Source organism: Ciconia boyciana, chromosome 1 (genome assembly GCF_034638445.1).
Source record: "Ciconia boyciana chromosome 1, ASM3463844v1, whole genome shotgun sequence".
In the NCBI taxonomy this organism is placed as follows: Eukaryota; Metazoa; Chordata; class Aves; order Ciconiiformes; family Ciconiidae; genus Ciconia; species Ciconia boyciana.
Window position 1 is genome coordinate 39,127,587 of NC_132934.1, and position 20,590 is coordinate 39,148,176.

The 20,590-nt window shown below is 39.8% G+C and overlaps 1 protein-coding gene across 1 annotated transcript in view; it reads right to left on the reverse strand.

Annotated features, from left to right (window-relative positions):
- The window catches only part of GRIP1 (glutamate receptor interacting protein 1), a 340,881-nt gene that overhangs the window by 1,856 nt on the left and 318,435 nt on the right, over positions 1-20,590 (reverse strand). Inside the window, exons 18-24 of the mRNA XM_072863151.1 lie at positions 19,757-19,896; positions 19,395-19,583; positions 15,202-15,355; positions 13,509-13,709; positions 10,987-11,098; positions 8,116-8,349; positions 895-1,041 (exon numbers count right to left, since the gene is read on the reverse strand). Of these exons, the coding sequence (XP_072719252.1) occupies positions 895-1,041; positions 8,116-8,349; positions 10,987-11,098; positions 13,509-13,709; positions 15,202-15,355; positions 19,395-19,583; positions 19,757-19,896 (1,177 nt within the window). The remainder of the gene's footprint in view (positions 1-894; positions 1,042-8,115; positions 8,350-10,986; positions 11,099-13,508; positions 13,710-15,201; positions 15,356-19,394; positions 19,584-19,756; positions 19,897-20,590) is intronic.

A 20,590-nucleotide genomic window follows, 5' to 3' on the forward strand; every position in this document is an offset into this window, starting at 1 on the left:
AGCCACCAGTTAAGTTTTCTACTCACCCTTTAACAGAATGTAGCTAAAGTGGGCATATTTGCACTGGCGATAGCTGTTGGCAGCTGTCACACTGCCCACTCCATAAATGACATTTAACAGCACACAGTTAGTCTATCTTTCATGGTGTTCATTAATTTAAATGCAATAGTTCACATCTAAAATTTCAATTCACTTCAGGTCTTCTCTAGTTTTAATTAATATATATTTTACTGGCCTGGCTGACAAAAAAATTTAGTTTTTCCATCACGATCCAACTTGGCACTGTGGGAAGTGTGGCGCTCAGTGAGAATTACGTTATTACAACTATGTCAATCAACAACTTGGATTAAGCACAAGAAACTCTCAAGTCTATATCAAGAACAGCAAAAATTACAAATCTGTCTGGAAATGCCTTAGGAAATTCCAGCTTTCCAGTGAGCATTTGTATGTCTCCTTTTGAGTTCTGAGATACCTAACATTTTCAAAGAATTTGTTTCCTTACATACAATTTTACAGAAAAATCTAGCCTTAGTGCCACTGCATAAAAGCCCCAGTCACCATGAGGTGCTGCCTTTTCTTACTGAGGGTCTCAGTGATTTACACAGCCTGTAGTGAAGAGTACTTACAATCATTTGTCCTTCTTCCCATCCCCCTACACATATCCTTTCCCAACAGAAATAGAACAGTACTGCTCATAATTTAAAATATCATAAGCATTGTAGATAATAAGTTGTTCCAAATAAGTGATGCAAACACTTTGCAATTCTACAATCAAGTGTACAGAGCTACCCAAATGCCCTGCAGCGTGGTCACAAAGCTTTTTACAAAGTAATCCGCATGTCACGTCCCTCATGCTAAACCAGAATGGGTTTAGAACGGTGCCAGAAACGTTACCTGTAAAAGTCTGTCGTATGGTTTTAAACCTCCCAGATCACCAGGGCCAGCTGGTCGAATATTTTTAACATACACTCCTTTTTCCAATAAACCATCTGAGACACTGAACCCAAAGTCTTCTCCATCAGAGTCCTTGTACAAGGTTACCTGTGGAGGTGATTTGACATGATGAGAAGGGGAAAATTAAAAAAAAAAAAAGAAAAAAGTTTGTCCACATTTCTACAAGCACTAGGCAGGCTTTCCTTGCGTGTTTTGGGTTTTGGTTTGTTTTTTTTTTTTTTTCTTCACATTGGAGAGCTCACTTACTTACTATTTGGTACTTACAGTATTATATTAGGGTTGTTCCCATTTTGACATTACATTAATATTCTCAGAAGTCTCCTTATTCTTCAGTAATAAGCAGCCCTTTTCACTTCTGCTTGTCAGCTGGAAATTTGTGGGTTTTATCCCACCTTTTGCGGTGTCATTTTTTTTGAGTCTTAAGTTTTTTTCTACCCTGTTCTCTAGTTGCCAGGATCTGAGTACAAGCATTGAATTAAGTTTAGTTTTGCTTCAGGGACAAAGACCTGGCCTCAACCAATCAATCCATGTCGTGTCTTCCAAAACTTCCACAGGGCATAAACGCACCGGCACCGTAAGCCCTAGCCAGCCTGGTTTCAGCCAGGCAATGGTCCACCCTGTAAGGCCTAATCTCAAAAGTGCTCAGTATAAGAGTTATAATGCAATCTTTTAAGAGAATATGAATAAGGCTCCTTCAGAAAGAGCTTGCAGGCAGTGTTCTTACAGTCACATAGCCACGAGACGGTCATTCAAAAGTAGGAAATAGAAGTTAATAAAACTGTTAGGAGAAGGTTTTTCAGGTGTTCAGAGAACAAGTCCTTGCAAGTAGTTTTGTGAAGTCAGTTATTTGATAGAAAAGGATTCAGACTTTTCTGTAGGTATGTGGTATGCTTAGGTTTTTTTATTTCTATAAGGGTTTTTTTTCCCTTGCTTCTCTCTCACATCAGGAGTGCACATCTGACTGACACACTGATGCTGGCACAAAATGCGTGTGCAGATACAGCCACACAGTCAAAATCGGGCTTTTACTGCTATAGTTTTTTTCACTTTGGGTTCAAAATACTGATTCGAAACGTACCTTGACTGATAAAATGACAACATTAAGAGTACTCTGTAATTTTATAGTGGCTGGGTATCAGTAATGCTCCACGTGCTGCATCCTGCCAGCCACTGAATTCCTTTCTGGTGTTTCTGAATCACAGAATCATTCAAACTGGAGGGGACTTTGGGAAGTCTCTAGTCCAACCTCCTGCTCAAGGCAGGGCCAAGACCGAATTCACATTGGGCTGCTGAGGACTCGGTCAGTATTTCATGGAAGAATGCCAAGGCACAGCAGTGGTGGGGCTCAGCGCTGGCTGGTGCTGCTGTCAGAAACTGCCATTGTGAAAAGGTAAGCAAGAACAGACAAGGTTCTCTCAAAACAGGAGTGAAGGATTTGGTCAGATCAACAAAGGACAGATAGTCGAGTGTGGGTTTTTTTCCTGCTCTCTGCAGTTTTCTCGCATTTACTTGGCTTTAGTGGTGTATCAATAGTGCTTTAACCAGAATGAAAACAGGTAAGTTTGGTAGCTATCCTGGGCAACAGTTAGATACAACGCTAGCTGCTGCAGCATTAGCGCCGTTTTATCTGTAGACATGGACAGTGCATCACTGGGCTGCTGTGAAAACATCTCTCTGTCTCATACCGTGGTAAGCACAAATACCCCCCCCAGTATTAGTCCCTTACTTTACACCAGTTCCTCCTCTTCCCTTGTTTTTCTCCCTCTGTACAGCACAGCAAAGCAGAAAGCCACAGCTAAAGTCCCATTAACTGAAGGCTGAAGGCTTTCTTAATTAAAGCTGAAGGCTTTCTTCCTTCCAGTGACTTTTTTGGGTACGAGCTGTCATTTTAAACTTCCCAGTGGCTGCTGTGTTTAAGGTCTTTGCCTTCTTTTCTCCCGTCTTCCCCCAGAGTAACTTCTTGCTGAACCTATCATACTTCCTCCATCTCAGCATGAATTTTAGGACTCAATAGCCATTTCAGCGACTGAAAAGCCTATCTGCAAATTCAAAATAATTCATCATAGAATGATTTTAATTTGTATCAACAGCTGCTGTACCAGCAGGACTCTGGGAAACGTCTAATAATTTGTTATCAACAGAGGCTTTTGTTATGATATCATAGCATGTCTAGCATGGCTTTGATCTGAAGTATGTTCCAAGATGCTATGGAAGTGCTGTAAGACTACCATTCTACAAGACTAAAAAAATAAATAAAGGAGGGAGATATATTTTATTGACAGATTTGTGTGCATTTCCTGGCAAGAATGAAAAATAACTAGCACTGGACCGAGGTGCAAATTCTCCTCAAATGAGATGATAACTTTTTTCGCACACCACCACAAAGGATAGGAGTGCTTCATGTTACCTGCTTAAAGAAGCCTTGCAAAGTAAATGTAAAAATGTGATACAGTGCCTAAGAGGGGAAGACTGACTTAAAATACTATGCACTGTTCTAGCACAGATGGCACAATTTTTAAAAGGCATTTCTGCTTTCCACTTTTTCTTTTCCCCTTCCTCTTCCTTCAGGCACTGGAGTTAAGTGGAGCTGGATCCAACCTCAGATGAACTACAAAACCATAGGAAATGGGACTCTCTGAAGTCATCTAGACTGTATTCTTGCCCTAAGGCAGGATCAACTGCATCTAAACCATTTCTAGAGACATTTATCTGTCCTGCTTTTTAAAATCTCCAGTGATGGAGACCCCACAGTCTATTAAGGTAATCCCTTCCAGTGCTTCAGATGTTTTCCTTAGGTCTAAACTAAATGGCCCTTGCTGAGAGTTAAGCCTGCTGCTATCCACAGAGAACAAGATCACTTTATTCTCTCCTTCTCTGCAGTGATGTGAAACAAGGATTGTTTTTCCCTGGACTCCATTCAGTAGGTTAACATCCTTCTTTGATTTTCAGACCCCAAACTGGACACTATTACAGTCAAGATCTTATCAAAGCCAAACTAGAGCGGAGAATAATTTTGCATGTACTACAGATGGTGGTCCCATTCGTATGGCCTAGGAGAGTGTTGCTTTTTTCCTAGTTTTAGTGAGTGGTCTATTAGAAAACAAAATACATACACATTCTGTTCTACAGATCTAAGGAAGTGCCATTCCACATTAGCTCACCTTATCTCGTGTCTTGTCTGTAATAATGCCCGGGGAATCCACTTGCTACTTCATGCCCAGCTTATGAGTCAAAAAATGGAGCATTGCAAATGGTAAGGGACATGAAAGTGGAGTTTTGCTGCAGAGGTGAGAAGCTGCGTTTGCAGGACAGTGGGAAGTACTGCGATAGTGGGGCACGGAGGGAAGCAGAACTTGAGAATGATCATCCAAAGTCTTTTATTGCCCCCCTAGTTTTTCAGGTTGGACTTCCCTGATCTATATGGACTGAGCACCCTGGAAGGGAATTACTCACTACCCTGCAATCAGAACTTTTATGTGTAAAAACATTTTCTCATTTCTCTGGTTCTTCAGATCTACAGATCATAAAAGATTTTAAAACCCTGTTTTCCTTGTGGCTATCTTCTCTTGACTTTTGGTTTATTTAACAGGAGCTTGGAAATTAAAGAAACTCATACTTACTCACTTAAAGGATGAGGTTGCGATTTAACTTTGTTGCATGTTTGACAGCTGTGACTTTTTTTAGGTGCAAGTCATCTGCAGAAAACTTTCTTTTCTTTGGGGCTACTTCTTTTTAGGGCAGCATATATTCTTAAAAGGGAATCTCAAGAGTAAAAACTCTGCTATCTGAAATACCCAGATTTTTATTTCATAATACCGCACAGGTTTCTCATCTTCACTTGCCAGTAGCGCAGCCCTGTCTGAAGGGTGTGAGATTGCGAGCAATTCATGCAACACCTAAATCATGCTGTTTTATCTGTAATTCTGATCACAACTGTTTGGAAGGTTTGATCTCAATAGCAAAATCTCCATTATGGGCAATTTGTTAGACTTTTAGGTTTACATCAGGCGCCTAAGGGAAAAAGAAGGCTGAAATGGAAATTTAATTCATATTTCATAAGCAATTAAATAGTTACACATTTTAAACAGAGGCTTACAAGTTTTGAGTCTGTTTCTATGCCTCTCCTCCCTCTCAAATCTACGGGAAAATGCTTAATTTAAATTTATACATCTTGCACAGATCAGCTATTGAGGTATTTTAACTGACTGTAATTTTCGGTTAATGACTACTTGCAATAATAATACTGAAAAATTATCTGATGTCTAGTGCATATTTTTGCTCTCAAGAGGAACGCATGCTCTATGCAACTTTTAAAAAATGGTCCACTATGATTTTTAGAAAAATATTAATCTATATGCTTATCTAGGTAGGTAAAATCAATTAAAGGCAATAATTAAATTTGCATACTGATATAGCAATATGCTATCCAGTTAAATTAAATGTTACTTATTAAACCATCTAGAACAAATGTATGAAGAGATTTGTACGACACTTATCTCAATCGTAGCTTCCTCAGGACAAAGACAGTTCAAGGACACATTTGGTGAGTGTAATGCAGTGAAGTAAGAAAGAGCAGTGAAGAATTCAGGTTAACTGGCTGCAAAGTTTGCAGCATTCAGCAAAATAATCCTCAGGGCTGTGCTACCTTTCTGACAGGTATATATCTGAGAAGGACAAGCTAGTAATGTCATCTGCTCACCATGCTGTTCCGTTAGACTTACTCGTTTGTGCCGGTAGCCTGAGCAGTTTTTACCCGGTCTTACTCTCTCTTACCATGTACAGTCAGACTGGCTACTGATGCATTTCATTTTTATGTGTGGCTTTTTCTTTGGTAGAATCATATATTCTTGCTCTCTCACAATCAGATTATGAAAAACCAGTGGAACATCAACCTTAGATGGCCCATTTTCTGCAATCACACTTAAGGTATGAACTCTGATCTATAGGGCACACAGACCCTGACTCAACAGGCATGCAGACTCATCGCACTGAGGCAGTCAGTAAATAGGCACCTGACCTGTCCTGCTGAAGGAACTGGGAAAGCTCAGGGGCATGCACTCAAGTACATGCTTGAATGTCTTGCTGAGGTAACTCTTAGGCAAGCTATGTCTTAGCTTGTATTTCAAAGACTGTTTATACCATCACAGTTTTCCAGAACAGTTCTTACTTTACTGGTTGTCCTGTCAGTGGCCCAGCTGATTAAGACATTTGCCTGCAGAGGGCAGAGCACATTTGCCAGTAAGACCTGTTATGAAAAAATACTTAAATCAAGGCATTTCTCTGACAGTGAAATCATTCCTGTGGCATTGCAGCTCTTCTGGAAAAATATCATTGGACAAGCTGTTCCTGGGAAATAGCAACTGAACAGGTTATTAGTGTTAAACTAGAGGTCTAATACAAAAATGAAGGAGGAGAGAGAAAGTAACAGGCACATTGCCACACAAGAACCAGTAAGAAAACTAACAAATAAGAACTTGCTAAGATGGGCATGAATACAAAAGCAGCCCATGATGCTTGGGTTAACCTGCATGTGTGATCATACGGGTACAAGCCCACTTTGGTGAATCAGACCGTAAGATCCAGTCCCTGGTTTCTATTTTTCTTAAACGACTTTAAGGATTTGGAAAATCCTTGGTGCAGGTTCAACTTTTAGATCTTTAGAAAGGAAGTAACTCTTTTCTGGATGACAGAATAGACACTATAAGCAAACTCAACATCACTTCAGCAGATAGTGGAGAAGTGGGTATATTGTCTGAACAAAAACTGGAAATTACTAAAATGGAAGGTCACAGCAATCTTAAAAAATTGACAACCAAAGAGAGAGAAAGCTCAAGGACAGAGCATTTTTTACTGCCCAGGACTCTAAGAGCTAGCAGCTATCATAGAATACTGACTCATTCATAGAAATCTGATTCCTCCTTTCCAGGAAAGGATTTATTTTGTCAATCATGAAAGGCTGGTTTTATATACCATAGGAGAAAGCTGTGCCTTTGCTGAATGTGAGCACACCATGAAATGCCTGCTGGCATAGTTTTGTTTTATATCTCACATTTACTCACCACTCAGGAAAACTGAGCACAGTAACTAACTCCATTAATCACTTCACATCAAGCTGGAAATATGAATAGCTTAAAACTATCACAACACATCCTACTGACTGTTTATATCGGCAATGGATTAATTTTACATATATAAGATCAACTCTCGACTACCTTTTACAAACATTCGTTTAGCCCATACTCAGTGAGTCCTTACCTCACTGAACTAAACTGAATGGACTACAAACTAAACTCAGTCAAACCCGCAGAGACTGGAAACCAAACCAAATCTCTTGAGAATGACAACATGTGATGTCTTAACGAAATTTCTCCATGCTTCTGCCTCCTCTCTGGGAAGATCTCAGACCTTCAGGAGGATGATGGGTGCAGGAGATGGGAAGCTCATTCCCATCAAGTAGAACAGCATTATAACATCCCCCAAAGTTTTGGAAACTGGTTACTGTTATTGCCTCACTGGACTTGAGACTTAAGCTGGTAGGGTGTTTGCTCTGCATATCTAAAGATACTTTATCCAGTACTTCCTTGGGGTGCAGAGCCACCTTCATATCACCAGGTGATTTCAACAGTCTTGAGCAGTGAAAAGTTGCATAGACTGAAGATTATTTATCCTTTTTAGAGCAAAGGAATTAGAAGAGAAGCAATAGCTAATTTGAAATTACATTCTATATTATGTACATCGAGTCTCATGTATTTGATTCAAAATGAGTGTTAATTTGAAAAAGGACCAATGGGAGCCTCAAACCCTCCTGAGTAATTTCCTAAAGAAATGTATTTTCTAGAAATTAAACTTTGCTTTCTTAATGAACACATTTTGCAGAGATGAGTTACTGGTACTGTCAATTCAAATTACCAGCGGACCCTCCTTGCAAAAGAGCAGTCCCTTTTGAGGATTTATTGTAAAATGAAATAGTAGACAAGGATGCATCTTACTTGTTTGTTTCCCCCAAAAGGATATATCATTAATGTGTTTGTAGAACTAATATGCATGGCCCCCAAATTACATCTGTGGAGTCATTAAAAAAAGTGCTTACTGTGTTGCCATATAATTAGATTCCCTATGCTGAATATATTATTTCAAAGCTGTCAGAAGAAAATTACAGACCTTGTGTAACTCCACAGGAGTTGGTGACATGATTTCTTTCATTTCTTGCTTAATTTTTCTCAGAACCATGGACTTTCTCCCCACATCTGACGGCAATGTGTTGCTACGAGTAGCTTGACTGTAATGTGGCCTTACAGTACTTCTTTCCTGGAAGCTGGCTTGTCTTCCCAGCTGGCTACGAGGTTGTGGGTTTTCATGATTCAAACTCATTGTACTTCCTGACATAATTGTGGCCTAGAGCATTAATGAACAGGTTAATTTTTAACACAGAATGTGGGTTAAGTAAGTGGTTAATTCATATCAGTAGGAAAAACATCTCTATTCTTTGTTAAAACACAATCACTCAGGGCACAGCAAAAGGCAAGAGGATAGATGTTCGATCTGCTTGCAAGTCACTATAAAATAAAGGACCACAACAAAACACAACAACAATAACAAAACCCTATGGGCAAAAGTTTTCAGATGGCATTTCAAACTAAAATACTGAGCACTAGAACGACTATGCTTGTAAGCTAGTCCCCTAGCAGACTGAAGAGTGTGTAGTATAATCACTTATTTTAAAAACATTTTACATGTAAATAAAGTGTTATTTAAGTTGAGGCATAATTGCATTTGTTGGAATTAGAGCTGTAGGAAGGCACTTACAATTCAGACTGTGTGTGCAAGGTAAAAAAATGTGAGTCAGCAGAATATGTAGGCAGCTCTAGAGTCAGCACTGGCAGACAGCATGCCCGGATACCATCCCAGGCTGGGGAAAGCTCAGTGCAGGTAAGCTCACTGCCTGGAAAGAAACTTTGCATAACACGCATATTGCAAGAGCAATTGCCTTAGCTTAGCACTAATACTTCAGACATAGAAGCCCCTGCCTCACTGCTGTTTTTAATCTCAGTAAAAGCTAGCTTTTTATGTTAGATGCAAGAATACATGGAGGGTGAAATCTTGAAAGAAGATGACGACAGTCATCTCATCCACTGGGTGGAATGGACTGACATGAAAAGCACCTGTGCACTGCAAGGAGCCTCCTCCCTTGTGAAAGACTTTCTGCTCTTGGGAACAGGAGGCAAATGCACTTAGGCACAGCCACTGTACAGAGGTGCCACTGCTGGGGTAGGGTATGCTGAATTTTTTCTCCCTGGTGCCGATGGACAAGTGAAAAGGGAAATTAAAAGGGCATAACCTGAACTCTGATGGAGACAGGATGCAGGCAGCCTGCTTGAAAATGAGAAGAAAAAATAAGGGAAAATCGACAAATAAACGTTTACTTCTGACTCTGGTGAGCATGTCTGTCACCCTTCTTCCTCCCAGCTCCAGCACTACTTTCACTACGAGATAATATATTGTAGCCTTAACAGTCTCTCTTGTGCTCAGTAATGACTGATATTACTCCCTGATAGAGCAAAAGCATCCAGAGGACTTGGCAAAGAACAGTCTTCTTTGCTCTTTGGCTGAAGACCTTGAAATGAAAAACGATAAGGAGTCCTTGGACTATGCAATGGCACTTCATAAAATAGAGGCATCGCCATTCTTAGCATCCTGTCATACTGAGCGAGTCTTGCTTTATTTTCAGAGCTGTGGGTTGTGCAATGAGGCAATGCTATAAATGATACAGCATCTACAGTTCTGAATTTCACTTTTGTGAAAGGCTGAGGAAAATTCAACGTGTTGAAGTAACTGATTTCTGGTCAGCATGAATGATCTATTTCCATTTCGGAATTATCTATTTCCATATCCTTTTATTGTGCTCTGAATATTGAAAATTGTAAGAGAAGCCTGCGGTACTGAACCATATCTAACTATGGAATTAAACCAGTATAACATTTTCTCCTACATTTCTCTGGTTTGCAATAACAAATACATGAGAATCATATTTTGCTACCCATACTTGCAATACAAAAGCCATAAATCTGAGGGAGTAAATTAATCTGAACTGAAAAACTTTCACCCAGTTATGCCATTCACATTCCTCCTGGCTGCTAAAGGACTTTATATAACATAAAAATGAAAATGAGATTCTGCCAGTTTTGCAGCTCCAGGAATTTAAAAGAACATAAAAGAAAATATTTTAGGACCTTTCATTCCGCAGCTTTAAGTGGCAGTATAATCTTAATTGTTCTGGTTAGACAACTTAGAGAAAAGGTGATTAGAAAAATAAAGACTCGAAGTCACTCTGTCTCTGTTCCCTTCGCCCTCTACCCCCCTCACAATCTAACACAAAGCACGGTTAGATTTGCAATTAACTTCAGGATGAAATGTGACAATTTGTTACGTAGTGAAGGAATTGCTGTGTAACGAACATTTCTCACATTGGCAGCTTTTTTTGCAGAGTGGTAAGATTACAGGTAAACATTTTGAAAAGCTGATTTTCTTTTATGTTCATCTTAATCAAATTAAGTTTCAATTTAAAAGACAACCTACAACATGCTAAGAAAAGCTGCACAAAGCGTCTGTCAGAGAATGGGATGCATTGCTGCAGGAAGGTTATGCCCACTTAAGAAGTTCTGCGCCATTTGCTGCCTGTGCAGACAGCATCAATGGTTATGCACAGCAGAAGCTGCAAGTCAAAAGCTCTGGGGTGAACATGTTTATAGAATTTTGGTTGCATTGTACAAAAGAAAACAGCTCTGGTTAGGGGTGGGGGAGGCAGCTGCACAAGCAAAAATACAAAGGTAAAGGGTAGGTACCAAGAGAGTCATGTTTCTCAAACACAGACGCCTGTCAGCCTTGTCCTGTGGAGAGGGGTTAAAGCTTTTAAATGAATTGGTGTGATTAGTGCAACTTAAAAGAAAAAAAGGAGAAAATAAAATGAATGTAAACCAAACCAAAACCATTATATTTCTCTATAATTGGAAAGAAAGGTTAAGATTGTTCTACCTCTAGTTCCCTCAGAATTCCTGACTGGCCACAGGTCTCTAAATCCTCCAGAGCCTGAGACCAGAAATTTTCCTCCTGGTCAGCCTCGGTGTTATCATGGGTACCTGCGAAGCTAGATTTACAATGAGAGGTTAAAAAAACGTGGACCTTTTTCCCTCCAAAAATATATTTTACACACGTGCCTTGCCACAGATTGCAACTTGAATGACAGAACGTTACGGTAGGTAGGCAGGAGAGTGGGGAAGAGTCGCTGATCAGGAGAGGCTGGATGAACATGCAGAGCACATGACAGACAAGTCTTCTCATAACCTGGCAGTCGCTAGCAGCTGGCAGGATCTGAGCAGCGAGTTATTCAGTAAGGAGATAAATGGATTCCAAGAACAATTCAATACACATTTTTACTGGATTGAAACTGGGACCTCCCTATGAAAATTAATGTATCAACCAGGAGCTGTGTGCAGAGCGGCTCTGTGCAACGAATATTTGCAATAAAACCTTTCAACCTCACAGACTTCTCCCAGGGAATATTAAAAGAGCGCTCATTTTTGCAAACAGCATTTTGCAAAAGAGGGATGGTGGTGCTTTTTACCTGATTCCTTCAGCCTAAGCTGCATTTATCATTATCAATTTAAGCCCACCTGACTGCCATCATATAAACTGCTCCACTCATTTCATACACAAACACAGAGAAACTTTCAGGGATGCAAATGTTTTGCATGGAGACTTAGGTCTCTGGTGTTTCATAAACACGCCGAAGCCTTACTACTAGCACTCTTGAGTAAAATGTTGGTGACAGCGATGCTTAGGGAAGTTGCCCAGCAAGAGAGGTCTGATAAAAAACCACCAACTCTGGACTGCAGCAACACAGCCCAAAGCAACACCATCACAGTGCATGTGTGTGTGTGGAGGAAGCAGGAGTTTTTTGCTGTCTTAGCAAGGGGAATCAGCTCAATGAAGGTTCACACAAGCATCAGAGCTGCTGCACGGGAGGGGGCCGATTATGTGAAAGGCACAGGGGAAGGATGATGAAGGAAAGAATGAGAATTTGCCCTTTTGGTGGCAGCAAGCTGTTACTGTGGAGCAGCTGCCCATGGACTGCAGCTAGTGGTGCTTAACAGCACATAAACAGAGCAAACACTATTATGGAAGCATCTGAGGCCTTGCTTGACAAACAATGTATTACTGAGAATAGCATGAATGTAACACTGTTAACAGAATAGCTTTTAAAGAGGAGAATTGCCCAGCACAACGGACGACAGCTCGAATGCTTCACACACATGATACTCTGCCTCAGAGATGCTTTCTTACAGTTACGATCAGTCAAGCAGACAATGGTCAGCCATTTCAATCTCTTATTGCAATGATTCTCCATCTAGCATCAGTGTCTCTTCTAAGATATTGCAATAGATACAGCAACGGTGAGAATACCTACTCAGATCATGGATGCAATTCCTCCCAGGCAAGATAAGAAAGTATTTAAAACATGATTTTAGAAAGATCCTTGACTTCTGAAATTAGCTCTTTCAATAAACCTAAGTAGTTGTTTTAATAGCCAATGCTGAACATAGACTAATTTATCCATCACAATACCTTTCTTTATATTGCATACTAATATTATAATATAAAATGGAACTTGAGTTAATGAACAGGATTATTTGAGGCAATTGTCTGCGACAGCAAAGACTGGATTTCCTAGAACTGGAGGTCCATTTCTTCGACTTCTGTGAAATCTGAAATCATGATGTCTGTACACCTGGACCTCTTTTTAGCTGAAGCAATTCCTTTTTCTGCCCTCACCTCCTCTTTTGCCTTTTCTCTGAGTCTTGTCTCCTGGTGTGTGAAATGCTCAATTTTTGCATCTCTATTACAGCCACGTGAATAAACTGATTTGTAGCTGAGCTACTGCACCAGAAAAAAAGAGGTACCAAAATAATTTCTCATCTAGATGGCTTTTTTTTCTAAAACCTGAGAGGTTGATTTTATGTCATGTGAAATATTGTTTGACCTATAACGAATATATTTGGTTTTCTAATGCTTATTCAAAGAGCCATCAGAAATTGAGACGCATAAAAATGCTGAAGGAGAAGGAGTGGGACAGATATGAAGACACAGGTGCCTATGATTTGGTTCTTATTGCCATACGAGTGACAAAATCTTTTTTTTTTTTTTTTTTTTTAAATTCATGAGGTGATAGGATGCTCTAGGATCTGGCAGACTCATTCCTGTAAGTAGTGTTTTAATGTGCAAAAAATTTTCCCTGGAGCAGGAACTATAACAGACTTGTCCTACCTGCCAGTGATAGGTAGACACAGGGCTACAGAGTGGTTTAAGCTCTCTGGTTTCATTCACTTGCCAACTGAAATGCCATTGTCACTCAATGCCATGTTAATGATGTGTTTTCTGCTTTTACCCTGTTTTTCTCCTTTTTCTCATTTCAACTGTTTTCCCTTTCTTCCCCCTTCTCCCCCCACCCCACCTCAGCCCAGCTGGATCTCACTCCTGTGCACTCTTCATTCTCCTACCTGGAAGTATTCCACTCTTCCAGCTGTCCCCCACCTTTCCTTTGCCCACCAGAGGCAACTTTCCACATCTTGCCCTCTTTCTTCATGCTCCTGATGCTCTCTCCCCCTGATCTTTCTACAGAAGTTTGCTTTAAATGGTTTTCTTGATTCTCTCCCAACGTCTCAGTCTCCTTCTGTTGCCACATATTCTTGGAAGCTGTGCTACACAAAATAAAGGTAAGAAAAGATTACTTTTTAGTGTTAGAGAAGAAGATAAGATGCTTAGCTAGAGGCAGAGAAGAGGTGGTTTTCTGGGGATCCCAGTAACAGGCTGGAAGAACAGACATGCCCTTCTCAAATACTCCAGCACTTCATATAGGAACACCATCAGATACGGCATAATCCATTTTACAGATACAGGGTTAAAATAATCATTATTTTAATTTGTGCCATATATCTTGCCAAGAATGGGAGGTATGAATAAAACTATGGTAATTTCCTTTATTAAATATTGCCCACTACTAGCCCATGAAAACTTCTAGTATACTTCTGGCCAGTAGGGACCAAAGGAGCTGAATACGGACTGAGAATTCACACTTGCCCAGATCTTAGCTATCATCTTGCCAGACTTCTCTGCAGACAAAATGCCACTGGGCAATCTGCTGTATCAGAGGATTTGTCATTCAGATTCTGAAAAGCAGCATTGGCATCTAAGCCTTGCCTTGATTTGTATTTCAAAGGTAACAGACTGGACCTTATGGATTTACTTATCCAGTACGTTTATACAGGAACAAGAAAGGTTTTCTTTAGTGCTAAACTTGAATTTCTCACAGACTGGGATTTCAGGCTCATTGTGCTGCTACACCAAGAAACTGTATTTCTAATGAAGGACATGCATGTCTGCAAGTCCTGAGGATGGGTACAAAGAGCACAGAAATCGTTCCAACTGTGATGTCTGTCTGAGGAAGAACTCTTCTTTGGCAGGAATTACCCAAGTCTCTGCAGTGGTTCCACTGCCAGATCATCCTTAGAATAGAGAATAAGAGACTTTTGGGTCTTTCACTATCTCCAAGCATCGTCAACTAAGCATTTTTCCCTCAGGAAGTTCTTTTGCCTGCAGAGAAATTCATTGAAAAGGAGATTTACTTCTCAGAAGAGGAGGAATGAATGCATGACAAACTACCATAGCTTTGAACAAGACATTTCTACCTGGATCACTTTGTTCTCCTACTGAATCACTGCAGATACCTCAAGCATTTATGGAAGAAGACTGTAATTTCTGCTTCTTTGCCCAAACCAAAATGAAGAACTTTCATGGAAGACAAAAGATTAACATGCCAGTTGTCTTTAGCCACTTTATTTGTAGGTTTATTTTTGTGGAGTGGAAAACAGAGCAGGTTTTTTCTGAAGCTTACCCAGGGGAATGCCCTAATTTTTTTGTTTGTTTATTCTTAAGAGATAAATGCTATGTTTCTTTCTGTCTGAAGTAACTTAAAATAAATATATGTCTTGGTTTTGACATTATAATCTTCCTAAATGTCACTAATCTACCCTAATAAGTTTCATGAAGTATAAATACTATATCTCATATTTAAAGGAAGAGCTGTTACAGCTGCATTAGAAAAACATAATTTCATTCTAGACAGTAAGTGTTCATTTTTGAGGCACTGTTGCAGCTGCAAATCAGAAAACAGAAACTCGTATGGGAACTTACCTGCTTGCTGTAGGTCGGTCCCATTCGTCATCACTCAGCCCTGTATCATGAAATGGGTGGTTTCGTGGTTTGCTTGGAGGCGACAAACTAGTCTGTTTAGGACTCCTCCATTCATAGGCATTGAAGTTGTATCCTGAAGCCTGATAGCTGTGTCCTAAAAACATGAATTATATATTTATGGCACTGTGTATGTTGTAATGACAGAAAAGCACTTCTCTGAAGCCGGGTTCTCTAGAACTTGGAGGTGGACTCATGATTGCTACCTTTTTTTTGTAGTAGTAGTCAGATTATTTATAACCTAAATTATGCCTGGAATTAGGTGTGCTCTAGAGCTTCTCCTGTGAAAGTCCATTGAAAGCAAAATCTTAAATATATCTAACACTGTTCTCCTACTGTTTATGTCTCAGCTGCTTCTCATGTTTAGTTCTAGACATCTTCACAATTTATTAATGTCCAATTTGACATCATACATTGAATACTAGTGAATAAATCACGTGTGTTATGGATGTGTTAAATATGTGTTAACGTGGTCATGTGCAACATGTCCAAAAATTAAACCTAAGCTATTAAGAAAACTGCGCTTCAGACCTATTGAAAAAAGAGTTTGCAAGGATGCATTTAAAAAAAACCCATCACCTCGACTTTTCAGATGACTAGCAAGAAAGTTTTTCTTCCTCATGGTAACTTTCTCAAATTTGGAAGCAATGCAGCCAAAAATTAGTGACATATTAGTGTCAATTATGCACAATACTACCAATCTGTAGAGTGGCTACCTAGAAGCAAAAGTTGTCATGGTGCAGAGGCTCTCGAGTGACCATTAACTGGAGTAATGCCAGAACAGGAAGGAGGGTGGCTGTCTTTGCGCCGCTGAGGCAAGGACTCATTAATACAAGTGCAGGACTGTGCTGTCACAGCCCTGCACTGCTCTGCATAAAGGCCAACATGGGAATCTCTGTACCATGCCCCTTTGTGGAAGGGGGACTTGCACTTAGCAGAGCCACTGCTTTTTGCTAGGGCTCTGAGAGCTGCAAGAAGGCTTGTCTCACAATGGGCACATGTGTCCCGCACCAATATACACCCTTGGAAAGCTCATCTTGCAGAAAGTGATTTCTTTACCAGCCATTTCCAAGTACCTCAAGGCTGTGTAAGTGGCATCAGATGGCCTTTATATCTGAAGAGTTTATTTCTGGGTGCTGTTATCATACAAGCAATGTTGGTATTAGTTCAATAGTATTTCTTTAACTGAATTAAGCGTAATTTGAATTCCAAGTAGGAACCAGACAGTCTGGCTTCCAAGTGATGTATCAAGAAGAACATGTGGATTGACTTGTCACAAGCTGATGCTGATCTGGTAGGTGAAATCCATTATGGTAGAGCTACTATATATATATTTCATCTTGACATATTCCTTTTCTAGCTCTATAGTTGGTGTTTTCTGATGTGCATATTGGATTAGGAAGTTCTATTTTGTTGATGACTAACAAATATCACTGCTGTCACCTCTCTGAAGAGGGCAATTTGCTTCCATAAATCAGTCTAGAGCTGTCTCCCTCAAATCCCATGTAACTACAAAGTTGTGTGCATTTTCCAGCTAACTGGCAGACATTAACATACTCCCAGATTCTAGGAAGAGTTTTGGTTGTGAAAATGTGACTGCTGTGTGGGCAAGGCTCCGGATTAGTAAGGCAGACACATTAGACAAAGGTACAAAATGGGGTATTAATTCAAGGAGAGAAAAGACTGCTCACCAGCATTAAATTAGTAACTAATAGGATAAAACATTATCTGGTGCTCCAGAAACATTCCCCAAACTCCTCAATTTGCTTAGCCTGTGCTTATGCCAAGAGACGTTTGGAGAGAAGCCAAACTCAACTTGACAAGTCAAGAAAGAATGAACTTTAATAGAAATGTGGGTCACATTAGTACCACAGCAAGTGATAAGGTGCAAATCTGATTACACTCAGGCTGTTTAGCAGAAGTGCCATGTATCCAGCCAAGTCTGGGCTGATTTTTTCAAGGGAGTTACAAAAAAAACCTGCTTGAGATACTGGTTTAGTTTTGGCATGGCATTCAAATGATCAGGACTTAGGAAAGCAGTCTGTTCCTCAATCCTTTCCAGTTGATCAATTTGCTCCAAATATCCTCAATTCACCCAGGAAATGAGAACTATCATTTTGGCACTTTTTCAGCAATACTTCTCCTTAGAACTTAAAAATATCAGAAGAAAATCTAACATGATTTATTTTGATAAACTGACCAAAACAGTTAAAAACAGAAAAGGGGACAAATTCATCCCCACTCTAACTCCAGCGAAATAGAAATTATACAGGGGGGTTTAGCCCAGTACATTGAGTACTAAATAAAATGTTATATGTAACAGTAAATTAAAAGTAAAATGTAGAAAACAGGAGTTATAATTAAATGTATTGAGACTGTCTTGTTTAAAGTAAGTTGATGCCAAATATATGCAGTAAGGCTAAGAAATACTTAAAAATTAAAGAACAGAAAAAAATGGCCACTAGTAGTGACATCAGCTGCTTCTTGATCTCAAGTAGCTCAGCAGGTTTCAAAGGAAATGTTCTGCTTTCCAGAAGAAACTGCCAGTGCTATCATTGAGCAGGCACATTAGAAAATAGCAATGAAAGTAATCAGCACAGAAGTTCAGCCTATATAGGAAATCTGCTGGGCAGAGCTTGGTTTCAGTTCTCTGTGTGAGGGTACAAAACAGCTGTCCCTGAGCTCCTGGAAAGCAACAGAAAGAAGCAGAGAAATTGTTGTGGTTTAGCCCCAGTCAGCAATTAAGTACCACCCAGCTGCTCGCTCATTCTTCCCCCGCAGTGGGATGGGGGAGAGAATTGAAAGAGCAAAAGTAAGAAAACTCATGGGTTGAGATAAGAACAGTTTAATAATTGTAACAAACACCAAAAAAAAAAAAAATTGTAATGAGAAGAAAAACAACAAGAGAGCGAGAGAGGAACAAAACACAGGAAAAAAACAAGTGATAGAACCGCTCACCACCCGCCGACCGATACCCAGCCTGTCCCCAAGCAGCGATTGCTGCCCCCCGGCCAACTCCCCCCAGTTTCTATACTGAGCATGACGCCATATGGTATGGAATAGCCCTTTGGCCAGTTTGGGTCAACTATCTTGGCTGTGCCCCCTCCCAGCTTCTTGTGCGCCTGGCAGAGCATGGGAAGCTGCAAAGTCCTTGACTAGTGTAAACAATACTTAGCAACAACTAAAACATCAGTGTGTTATCAACATTATTCTGGTACTAAAATCCAAAACACAGCACTATACCAGCTACTAGGAAGAAAATTAACTCTATCCCAGCTGAAACAAGGACAGAAATAAAATGGAAAGAATGTGTGCAACCAGAGTGAGTGAGAAAAAATTATTTGAGGTAAGGATCTACCTGTCCAAATACCTGCCAGGTAGTGGGAACACCTGCTTTACTATGGAAAGAAACATTTTAAAGAGAGTTAAATAAAAACTGAAGCTGTGTGGAAGTTACTTTTCTTGTTATCTAGAATATTACAAGATGCCTGTATCCCTCACTGCCTAAATAAATGTGTCTTACAAACTAAAATGAAATTATTTGAAAATCCTATATAAAACAATAGTCAAACAGAAGTAGAAAATTTTGCATTAAGGAAAATCATGTCTTTAAACAGAATGATTATTTTTGAGGGCTGAAACTTAGATATTAATGCTGCAGGAATGAGGAAGAAGCAGAAGATTTACAAATCATAATCAATGCCTAATGTTCCCCCTTCAGCAGTTTATAATAAATCTGTTGTCAATTAAAAATTACTGCATATGAGCATCAAATTAATGAACATCTTCAGTGTGTTCTGTGCCTTGCATTGATCTGTACTTGAATGATAAACTCATTTAGTTGTCATGAGCTATGGACCAGGCTATTCAGATGTCAGTAAAGCTAACAAAAGCCTGTTAATGTATTGATAAATGCTTCATAACACATCGCATTGTCATGAAAGAATGAATCCGAGGCCAGCCAAGTGTAAGAAATCATGCTGCCTGGTGAGGTGTGTGGTCATAATGAGACACCGGCACATTACAAAGTACAAGGTTTAAAGTTGGTACAGATAAAGTTCTCTTTAAGGCAAAGGAAGGTCAACCATGAAGGCAATAATTTCTACTTTAAATGTCAATTGCATTCTTGATAGTACCTTGATTGCCAAAGCTGGTATCAATACCAGAGCCATCCCACGACTCTACTGCGCTGTCAACACTTGGGACTGTAGTGGAATAGATGTCTGAAAGTTTGCCAGATTTCTGTGCAGCAGAGGTTTCATCTTCAGCATCGCTCAGTTCACTTACATGACCCACAGGGACAGAAAATTTCTTGGGACTGGTAGCTGAATAGGATTATAAAAAAAGAAAAGGGGGTGGTGGTCATTGCTTTACTGCAGTTCTAAGAATATGCTTTTTACTACTGACATGACATTTTACCAGGTATGGCTTAAATGCTTGTTAATCTGTAACAATACATGCATTAAAGACCACTGATGCTACCCTTGGCCATACTCACCATCTGTCTGCTTCTTGATTTTCAAGGTGACAGTTTCTCCTGCCATCTGTAATAAATGAATGGCTTCACTCAAAGGTTTTCCTTTCAGACTGCTACTATTTATTGCTAGGATTCTGTCTCCTATGTGAATTGCCCCAGTCCTACAATAAGAGAGAAGTAAAACACTGAGGAGCATAAAAAGCAACAAAGGCAATTTCTTTGCATATTTGGAGCATGAAAGTCTCATCTCCCTTTCTTTCTTTCGTTTTGCTTTTATAGCTGTGTTACAGAGTAATTCTTTTGTTAGAAACGCTTAAAGTAAGTCACCTTTGTTGTACTGACAAAAGCAGAGCTGAGGCATGGAGATATGGATTTCTGTGTTACTGCGGTAGTTGAGTTAATCACCTATGGATTATATTCATCAAGGCCCACCTCTTTAAGAGCAATCTCAGACAGCTCAGTAAGTTCTGAAAAGAGTCAAGTTTCTAGAAGTCTCACAACATAACATAATGGCAGTGTGAGCAAGTAACTAGCTGTTTCACCAGTGTGGCTTTCAGGATGGATCATATCAAGAGAAGAAAATAAATTATCTTTGTGTAAATCCACTCTTTGTTTTGGCTGCACACAGTATCATGTTTTGTGTGCTGTAAGTTCTCTCTGAAACCACTACCAAAGGTACCAGTTGCAATGATGCTACCTATCCTAGCAATAACAGGCGATAGAAAACCTTAGCATTTTCATTATTCTCCATACATCACTTACCATAAGGAGCATTTCTACTCCTCAGATAATGCTCGCTGTGGTGTATGCAACTGCACATACAGGTGCAGTGTGTGTACACGATAAATGGTGTAT